The 10,608-nt window shown below is 40.7% G+C and overlaps 1 protein-coding gene across 7 annotated transcripts in view; it reads right to left on the bottom strand.

The window, feature by feature from the left end:
* The window catches only part of LOC125903332 (G-protein coupled receptor 4-like), a 127,319-nt gene that overhangs the window by 24,332 nt on the left and 92,379 nt on the right, over positions 1-10,608 (bottom strand). For 3 of the 7 annotated variants that reach the window (XM_049600204.1, XM_049600205.1, XM_049600202.1), the window contains exons 2-3: positions 4,765-4,873; positions 3,924-4,114 (exon numbers count right to left, since the gene is read on the bottom strand). The exons of 2 other annotated variants lie outside the window; for them this stretch is intronic. In XM_049600204.1, the coding sequence (XP_049456161.1) occupies positions 3,924-4,114; positions 4,765-4,857 (284 nt within the window). In that variant the 5' untranslated portion in view covers positions 4,858-4,873. Of the gene's footprint in view, positions 1-3,923; positions 4,115-4,764; positions 4,874-5,449; positions 5,507-10,608 lie in introns of those variants that run through there. 2 more of the 7 variants (XM_049600203.1, XM_049600200.1) reach the window with 2 other exon arrangements.

Here is a 10,608-nt window from a genome sequence, read left to right as displayed (position 1 = left end):
GGTCAGCCACTAACATGCAATGTGTGGGAAAGACGCATCAAGATACCATTTTAAATTCAGAAATAATCTCTTCTAAAATTAGAGACCATCTTGGGATGGGATCATTCCCGCCACAATACAGCGATCCGTGACGTTAAATGAATGTGGGCCAGAGCGTAAAGTGGAGCGGCAATGGCCTCTTCCTTGCCCCCTTACTTCCGGCCCCTGTGTTCGGACTGCATCCATCTGCATCAGCCTTCATTTTGATCTCAGCTACACATCTGAAATTTTCTTACAAAGTGAGAACAACACCTGATTGCTGCTGCAGGTAAATATTTTCACAGTTTCTCTTCAAGTGCTTATGGGTGCATTATTCTGTTGTGGGCCAGTTATGACATACATGGTGAATTTGAAGGGTTAATTTAGCTTATGTTTTTCCACTTAGGTATCCGACATGACTGCCTACCTTTACCTCAGCTAAAAGTAGAGGAGCTGCACAACATAACTGGTCATAACAAAATAATGGCACAAAACATAAAACAAGTATCTGTTCCATCTGCAGTGTCTTACTGAAGTGATCTGTCTGTCATCTGTCAAGACACAATTCTGCTCCATGAGCTACTGATTAATATTTTTGCAACCAACACCAGACTGATGCAAAATAACTACAGAAACCCTTCAAAATATGTGCACATGAGACTTGTCTTGCTGATTTATTATCCTACAAAGTTTGTACTATAAATCAACAGGCATGTTGGAGCCTGACACACTGAAATAGCAGATACAGTCTGACTACTGTTTATCACTTCAAACTTCTCTCTCTGTTCCTGCCAGTCTTCACCAGGGGCCATATTCACAAATCGTCTTAGTGCTAAGAGTTGCTCCTAGTGAGGAAATCCTACGAAAATTCTGAGTAGTTTGATGTTTTCTTAGAATTTCCCCTTAAAGTTAAGACTAGGTCCTTGTAAAGATAAAAGTTATTCACAGAGCATCTTGGACCTTAAAAGAGCTCCTAAGTTGAAAAACTGTTAGGAGTAGAGAGGAGGACTTTAAGTGGTTTAGGAGTTTCTTAATCAGAGAAGAAAATGGTGAAAACACAAAGAGGTCAGAGAAATATTCTCCAAACACTAGATGGCAGTGAGTTAATGAAATGCCACAGATTAGTTTGTGCAGGGATATTTGTGATCGATCTCATTAGAGATACACACACATTTCCCACCTAACACTATAACACCAGACATAAAACAATCACAACACTAAGATATTTGGAAAACTGTAAAAATGCATCAGTGCAGCAGTGATGACTTTGGTCTGTGTGAAACCTTCCATCAGCACAGTGATCACACTAACAATGACAACACTTTCACAGTCAGCAGTTCATTTCATTTCCACTGGGTGTCCACACCGTGCAGGCTCATAATGGGCTGTGTATCTGACAACCAATCACACCTGTTAAAAGGATGCATCATACAAGGTCAGCCACACCTCCTCACTCAGCTAAAAGTGTCTGTCTCTTCTTTGCTCAGAGTTGCTTTGAGAACTTTCCCAAATCACTCCCAAGCTAGGACTCCTGACTTAACATTTCTAGGCTGAGTTAGGAGCTCTCTGAGAGCATTCTCAGAATGTTTGTGAAAACGGTCCCAGGTGTCTCCATGCACCTGTGCATCATCAGTTTTAACCTGTCTGGTGATGGTATCGCCTAAAGTTAGCGAAATCAGTGAGGAGGAACAGCTGAAAATGTCTGTAAATTGGGAATACAATGAGTTCCAGGAGCTCCTTACCCTCCGCACAGAGGATGGAATCAGCAACCATATAACAGGGACGGTAAATGATTGTTATGGCCATGTTAATGCCATTGTTATTGTTTATTAAGTGCCGCCGATGCATATGTTATATGTCACATTAAAGGCAGATGCTGTAGTGTTACATGTCAGGCAAAAGGTAAGAGCAAAGGCAGGATAAAGTAGGGACTTTGTCGTGACCCTATAGTGCAATCTCACAGTGGACCAACACCTGCAGATGATATGGCACCCCAAATCATCACCGGACTTTAAGCAACTTGGATTCTGTGTGTCTCTGCTCTTCCTTCAGACTCTGGGATCTTGATTTCTGAATAAAATGCAACATTTACTTTCATCTGAAAAGAAGACTGTGGACCTCTGAGTCCAATGCAAACAGCTGGCCCTTTCAGCAATGACCACAGATGAATGTCTTCTGGACAACTGTTAGGTCAGCAGTCTTTCCCATGGTTGTGGTTGTGTGCACTGGACCAGACTGACAGATTGAAGGCTCAGGAAACCTTTGCAGGTGTTTTGAGTTAAATAACTGATGAGAGCTCTTCCTCTTCTCAGGACTGTGTGAGTCCACAATATGTACCAGTTTCACTTTCTGAAATAACTGACGAGAAATATTGAACTTTGTCACGATATTTTAATTTTTTGAGATGCGTCTGTAAGGCACAATATGCATTAGTGCAAGAGGGAAGTGGGGTTGATAAAACACCACAAAGGAAGTTGTAATCTGCCCATGCATGTTAAGTCTGTATATTCAAGACTTTGCTGTTCTGATGAGTGAATAGCAGCTGAGCTTGTTGCAGGTTTTTATACATAAATATTGAACTTACCATTTCATAAGTAGCATCTGATAGTTACACATGATCCATATCTCTTATCTTCTTGGCCTTATGCACATGAAATATACTTGACACAAAATGGCTCAGTGAATGTGAAGGAAGGGAGTCCACACCAGATGTATACAATAAGCTGATTTATTTAAAACCAAAGTCATCTTTAACTGGGAGTGGAACAGCATCAGCAATGAAAGCAATACATGGATGCACAAGATGAGTGCTGTGGTGTTGACTAATCAGCCCAGACATCTAAGCCCACAATCATCTGTCACGTCAGTGACCAATACTGTCTCTGTGTGTCACTGGTTCTTCTTGAGAACTTTGTCGACATACATGCACCAACACACTTAGCCATTTCATTTGACTTCATTTTACCATGTCAGTGAATTAGTACCTACTTCTGCTGTTCTGTTTTTCCATTAGCATCACTGTGAAGTAAGAATTTATCAATATTGTTAAGCACATTGCAGCTGTTGCGTAATCCTGCTCTGAATCACTTCCTACGTGCCTCCCACGAAAACAGCAAAACTATTTGTATGAAATAAAGATTAAAAAAGCAAAACAAACACAGTTTGGGACAGACACACATTAGCTATAACCAGTGGTGTCTTTAAGCCTGGCTGTCTGAGGCCTCAGCTCTGAATGTTTTATGAATAGCCTCGGATCTCTGTCTCTCTTTCTCTGCCTACATGAAGCTGACTGTGGACATTTTGTCATCATTCACACTGGACTGCTGATATCATCACTGTCCATTCTGCAACAACACACAGAAGCCAACAGCTTGTCAATGGTCCCTTTCCTCATGAAAATATACAGAAATAAGTCTGCCAGAGGACTCAACTTCACAAACGTTGAAGACAGGTTGCGTAGCTTATATTCATCGATGTCACTGCTTCCCCGTGCCAGGAACAAAATAATGGTGGGCAGGAACAACAGTGTGTAAATAAGCAGCACCAGGACCAACATTCCTACAATTCTTCGTTTTTCATCAGAGTGGACAGAGATGGAAGCAGACAGGGCTTTGAGGGTCCCACCAAGGAAGAATATGAACAGTGGGAGAGGAAGGAGGAGGAGGATGCCAGCATTGGTCATCGTGTTCCCTGCAATAATGAGACAAAAAATGACAGCAGGAAGGGCCCAGACCACGACACAGACCAACACAGAGACCTTGATGGTTCGTCTGAAGCAGTACCACGATGGGCAGGCGATGACCAAATACCTGCAATACAAGACAGACACAGCTTCAGAATGATATCATAACACAATGGCTGAACACAGAAGTAGGTACACACATACTGGATAGACAGACAGCTACCTTTCCAGGGCGATGCACACCATGAAACCAATACTGGCCACCAGACAATAGCCGTAAATTGGAAGTAAGATAAATCCACCACTGAGTATCCAGTCCTTAGGTAGCACCAAAGCGATCATGCAGCAGAGCTGAATGAGGTCGGTAATGAGAAGGTTGATGACGTAGATCGGAACAACATGATCATCTTTCACCTGCAAGAAAACATTGGTGCACGTTAGAAAGCAGTTGTGAACATGAGGTCCACCTCCTCCCAGATGTGTCATTTTGCTGTGCCCAGAATTTGTTATCAGAGCCATTTATTCACTTTTCATCACGCTCTGTTTTGTGCTGTCTGAAATATCAGAAAAGACACACAGTCACTGACTAGGTTTACATGCACAAAATATTCAGTTTTTGCCTTTATTTTGAAAGACAATATTCCTACTAAGGTCTTTACATGGATAATATAAAGGATATTCCACTAATATTCATGTTTACACGCAGCCATGCATACTCTGATAAACATGCCCGTGGAACATGGGATCACTCCTCAAACCTGAATAATACCCTCATATCCCACATGTTTTATTTGGAATATGCAAATTTAGTAAAAGGCCTAATTTGGAATATCCAGACAGAATATGCTGTTTTCATGACCAGCATCAAATTCCAAATATTGGCATATTCAGATTAATAATGGGAGCTTTATGTGCACTGTAACTATGGAGTAATATTTTTCCTGTGAATGTATAAATCATCACAATAATTCATCCAGTCCCCTGACACCTGGCCCCTAACCTAGATCAAGATTTTGGCACAGACAGTAAATAAATAAATATGGTAAAAGTAAAAATATACATACCAGAGAACTAACAGCACAGATGGCCACAAGGGTCAAAGGAAGGCCGATACAAATGATGATGATTGTCACCACTTTCATGATGAAATCGTCCATTCTTCAGAGTAAAAACCTGGTGTTTAAGAGATCAGGTTATAGAGAGGGACCATATTGTACACCATACCCACAAAAAAACAACAAAAAAAAACTTGTTGAATGCCCCTCTGCCCTCTGATTATGGAGGAAGAGGTTCACATGGACGAATAATCTCCAATGTCTTTTATGTGCTGATTCATGCTCTTATTTTACAGAAACAACATTAACTGAATCATAAACTGACTGTATCCTGTCCTGGGTTACAAACACATAATCAACAGAAAACAGTTCGAGCTAAGTGGACTCACTTCCTGAAATGTCTACGCAGTCGTGATAATTTCTGTTCTGTCTTACACTTTTAATTAATTCAAAACTCTGTAGCTTTCTGCATGTTTTTTTGTAACCTTTTCATCCATTTCATCAAACACATCTTTGTTACACTGTTACACAATCACTCTCTCTTTTAATAATTTAAAGAAAAAGACAGATAATAATCCAAATGAAATAAAACACAGTTGGTTTCAACACAGTATTCTGTACTCTGCAGTTAAAAAAAAAAACATTTTACATAATCTGTTCATAGGAAAAAAAAAAGTAATGTCACAACATTTACCTTTGAAAGCTGCAAGACCACACCAGAATAAGTCCTCTGTACCAATGTGTGATGCCTCCAGACGCTTTACAATAAATATGGTAAGTCAGGAAATGCTGTGGGTTCCTGTTAATCTACACCTCCTCTTCTAAAGAAGAGAGAACAGAAGTGGTCAGCCACTAACATGCAATGTACGTAAAGACAGTGAAAATATAATTTTTAATTCTTAAGTAATCTCTTACAAAATTAAAGACCATCTTGGGATGGGATCATTCCCGCCACAATACAGCGATCCGTGACTTTAAATGAATGTGGGCCAGAGCGTAAAGTGGAGCGGCAATGGCCCCTTCCTTGCCCCCTTACTTCCGGCCCCTGTGTTCGGACTGCATCCATCTGCATCGGCCTTCATTTTGATCTCAGATACACATCTGTAATTTTCTTACAAAGTGAGAACAACACCTGATTGCTGCTGCAGGTAAATATTTTCACAGTTTCTCTTCAAGTCCTTAGGGGTGCATTATTCTGTTGTGGGCCAGTTATGACATACATGGTGAATTTGAAGGGTTAATTTAGCTTATGTTTTTCCACTTAGGTATCCGACATGACTGCCTACCTTTACCTCAGCTAAAAGTTTAGAGGAGCTGCACAACATAACTGGTCATAACAAAATAATGGCACAAAAACATAAAACAAGTATCTGTTCCATCTGCAGTGTCTTACTGAAGTGATCTGTCTGTCATCTGTCAAGACACAATTCTGCTCCGCAGAGCTACTGATTAATATTTTTGCAACCAACACCAGACTGATGCAAAATAACTACAGAAACCCTTCAAAATATGTGCACATGAGACTTGTCTTGCTGATTTATTATCCTACAAAGTTTGTACTATAAATCAACAGGCATGTTGGAGCCTGACACACTGAAATAGCAGATACAGTCTGACTACTGTTTATCACTTCAAACTTCTCTCTCTGTTCCTGCCAGTCTTCACCAGGGGCCATATTCACAAATCGTCTTAGTGCTAAGAGTTGCTCCTTGTGAGGAAATCCTATTCTGAGTAGTTTGATGTTTTCTTAGAATTTCCTTAAAGTTAAGACTAGGTCCTTGTAAAGATAAAAGTTATTCACAGAGCATCTTGGAACTTAAAAGAGCTCCTAAGTTGAAAAACCGTTAGGAGTAGAGAGGAGGACTTTAAGTGGTTTAAGAGTTTCTTAATCAGAGAAGAAAATGGTGAAAACACAAAGAGGTCAGAGAAATATTCTCCAAGCACTAGACGACAGTGAGTTCATGAAATGCCACAGATTAGTTTGTGCAGGGATATTTGTGATCGATCTCATTAGAGATACACACACATTTCCCACCTAACACTATAACACCAGACATAAAACAATCACAACACTAAGATATTTGGAAAACTGTAAAAATGCATCAGTGCAGCAGTGATGACTTTGGTCTGTGTGAAACCTTCCATCAGCACAGTGATCACACTAACAATGACAACACTTTCACAGTCAGCAGTTCATTTCATTTCCACTGGGTGTCCACACGTTGCAGGCTCATAATGGGCTGTGTATCTGACAACCAATCACACCTGTTAAAAGGATGCATCATACAAGGTCAGCCACACCTCCTCACTCAGCTAAAAGTGTCTGTCTCTTCTTTGCTCAGAGTTGCTTTGAGAACTTTCCCAAATCACTCCCAAGCTAGGACTCCTGACTTAACATTTCTAGGCTGAGTTAGGAGCTCTCTGAGAGCATTCTCAGAATGTTTGTGAAAACGGTCCCAGGTGTCTCCATGCACCTGTGCATCATCAGTTTTTTTAACCTGTCTGGTGATGGTATCGCCTAAAGTTAGCAGCGAAATCAATGAGGAGGAACAGTGGCTGAAAATGTCTGTAAATTGGGAATACTATGATTTCCAGGAGCTCCTTACCCTCCGCGCAGAGGATGGAATCAGCAACCATATAACAGGGACGGTAAATGATTGTTATGGCCATGTTAATGCCATTGTTATTGTTTATTAAGTGCTGCCGATGCATATGTTATATGTCACACTAAAGGCAGATGCTGTAGTGTTACATGTCAGGTAAAAGGTAAGGGCAAAGGCAGGATAAAGTAAGGACATTGTAGTGACCCTATAGTGCAATCTCACAGTGGACCAACACCTGCAGATGATATGGCACCCCAAATCATCACCGGACTTTAAGCAACTTGGATTTTGTGTGTCTCTGCTCTTCCTTCAGACTCTGGGATCTTGATTTCTGAATAAAATGCAACATTTACTTTCATCTGAAAAGAAGACTGTGGACCTCTGAGTCCAATGCAAACAGCTGGCCCTTTCAGCAATGACCACAGATGAATGTCTTCTGGACAACTGTTAGGTCAGCAGTCTTTCCCATGGTTGTGGTTGTGTGCACTGAACCAGACTGACAGATTGAAGGCTCAGGAAACCTTTGCAGGTGTTTTGAGTTAATTATCTGATGAGAGCTCTTCCTCTTCTCAGGACTGTGTGAGTCCACAATATGTACCATTTTCACTTTCTGAAATAACTGATGAGAAATATTGAACTTTGTCACGATATTTTGATTTTTTGAGATGCGCCTGTAAGGCACAATATGCATTAGTGCGAGAGGGAAGTGGGGTTGATAAAACACCACAAAGGAAGTTGTAATCAGCCCATGCATGTTAAGTCTGTATATTCAAGACTTTGCTGTTCTGATGAGTAAATAGCAGCTGAGCTTGTTGCAGGTTTATATATCCTCAATCATGTGGATCATATTGGTGATCATATGTATTGGTGATTTGCAATTATAAAGATTCGTAGATGTCTGTTACAATAAAGCTAAAGGCATCTACTTTATATAGCAACCATTGTTTCAACAGCATTTCATTAGTAAGTGTTTGACTACAATGCTGCAGCTGTTAGAAACAGCACTTAAAACTTGTGTATGCCTGTTACATTTGCCTCAAAAGGATAAAAAGAAATGAGTGTCTCTTCAGTTATAGCCAGATTAAAGAACATAAACATCAAACTTACCATTTTATAAGTAGCATCTGATAGTTACACATGATCCATATCTCTTATCTTCTTGGCCTTATGCACATGAAATATACTTGACACAAAATGGCTCAGTGAATGTGAAGGAAGGGGTCCACACCAGATGTATACAATAAGCTGATTTATTTAAAACCAAAGTCATCTTTAACTGGGAGTGGAACAGCATCAGCAATGAAAGCAATACATGGATGCACAAGATGTGTGCTGTGGTGTTGACTAATCAGCCCAGACATCTAAGCCCACAATCATCTGTCACGTCAGTGACCAATACTGTCTCTGTGTGTCACTGGTTCTTCTTGAGAGCTTTGTCGACATACATGCACCAACACACTGACCCATTTCATCTGACTTCATTTTACCATGTCAGTGAATTAGTACCTACTTCTGCTGTTCTGTTTTTCCATTAGCATCACTGTGAAGTAAGAATTTATCAATATTGTTAAGCACATTGCAGCTGTTGCGTAATCCTGCTCTGAATCACTTCCTACGTGCCTCCCACGAAAACAGCAAAACTATTTGTATAAAATAAAGATTAAAAAAGCAAAACAAACACAGTTTGGGACAGACACACATTAGCTATAACCAGTGGCGTCTTTAAGCCTGGCTGTCTGAGGCCTCAGCCCTGAATGTTTTATGAATAGCCTCGGATCTCTGTCTCTCTTTCTCTGCCTACATGAAGCTGACTGTGGACATTTTGTCATCATTCACACTGGACTGCTGATATCATCACTGTCCATTCTGCAACAACACACAGAAGCCAACAGCTTGTCAATGGTCCCTTTCCTCATGAAAATATACAGAAATAAATCTGCCAGAGGACTCAACTTCAGAAATGTTAAAGACAGGTTGCTTAGCTTACGTTCATCAATACCACTGCTTCCCCATGCCAGGGACAAAATAATGGTGGGCAGGAACAACAGTGTGTAAATAAGCAGCACCAGGACCAACATTCCTACAATTCTTCGTTTTTCATCAGAGTGGACAGAGATGGAAGCAGACAGGGCTTTGAGGGTCCCACCAAGGAAGAATATGAACAGTGGGAGAGGAAGGAGGAGGAGGATGCCAATGATGGTTACTGAGATCGGTCCAGTAAGGACGAGACAGTAAATGACAGCAGGAAGGGCCCAGACCACGACACAGACCAGCACAGAGACCTTGATAGTTCGTCTGAAGCGGTACCACAATGGGCAGGCGATGACCAAATACCTGCAATACAAGACAGACACAGCTTCAGAATGATATCATAATACAATGGCTGAAAACAGAAGGTGAAAAAAAGAGATGATCCGCACACCAAATGAAGCTCCCATAGAAAAATGTATTCAATCATAGTGTGACGTTTCGAGCCAGCAGGCTCTTCCTCAGACTTGTGTGTGTGCAGATCATCTCTTTATTTTTCACGTATATACATTTTGGATCCATCACCCTGAATTTTCACTGTCGGATGTGTGTGTTTTTTGATCTTTACCGAATTGAACACAGAAGTAGGTACACACATACTGGATAGACAGACAGCTACCTTTCCAGGGCGATGCACACCATGAAACCAATACTGGCCACCAGACAATAGTTGTAGATGTGATATGAAATCATTCCAGTCCAAGGTTGCACCCAAGGGATCATGCAGCAGAGCTGAATGAGGTCGGTAATGAGAAGGTTGATGACGTAGATTGGAACAACATGATCATCTTTCACCTGCAAGAAAACATTGGTGCAAGTTAGAAAGCAGTTGTGAACATGAGGTCCACCTCCTCCCAGATGTGTCATTTTGCTGTGCCCAGAATTTGTTATCAGAGCCATTTATTCACTTTTCATCACGCTCTGTTTTGTGCTGTCTGAAATATCAGAAAAGACACACAGTCACTGACTAGGTTTACATGCACAAAATATTCAGTTTTTGCCTTTATTCTGAAAAGACAATATTCCTACTAAGGTGTTTACATGGATAATATAAAAGGATATTCCACTAATATTCATGTTTACATGCAGCCGTGCATACTCTGATAAACATGCCCGTGGAACATGGGATCACTCCTCAAACCTGAATAATACCCTCATATCCCACATGTTTTATTTGGAATATGCAAATTTGGAAAAAGGCCTAATTTGGAATATCCAGACA

The sequence above is a fragment of the Epinephelus fuscoguttatus genome, linkage group LG16 (assembly GCF_011397635.1).
Source record: "Epinephelus fuscoguttatus linkage group LG16, E.fuscoguttatus.final_Chr_v1".
NCBI lineage: Eukaryota > Metazoa > Chordata > Actinopteri > Perciformes > Serranidae > Epinephelus > Epinephelus fuscoguttatus.
Note: the sequence above shows the minus strand (reverse complement) of the source record. Positions and strands in the feature narration are given on the sequence as shown.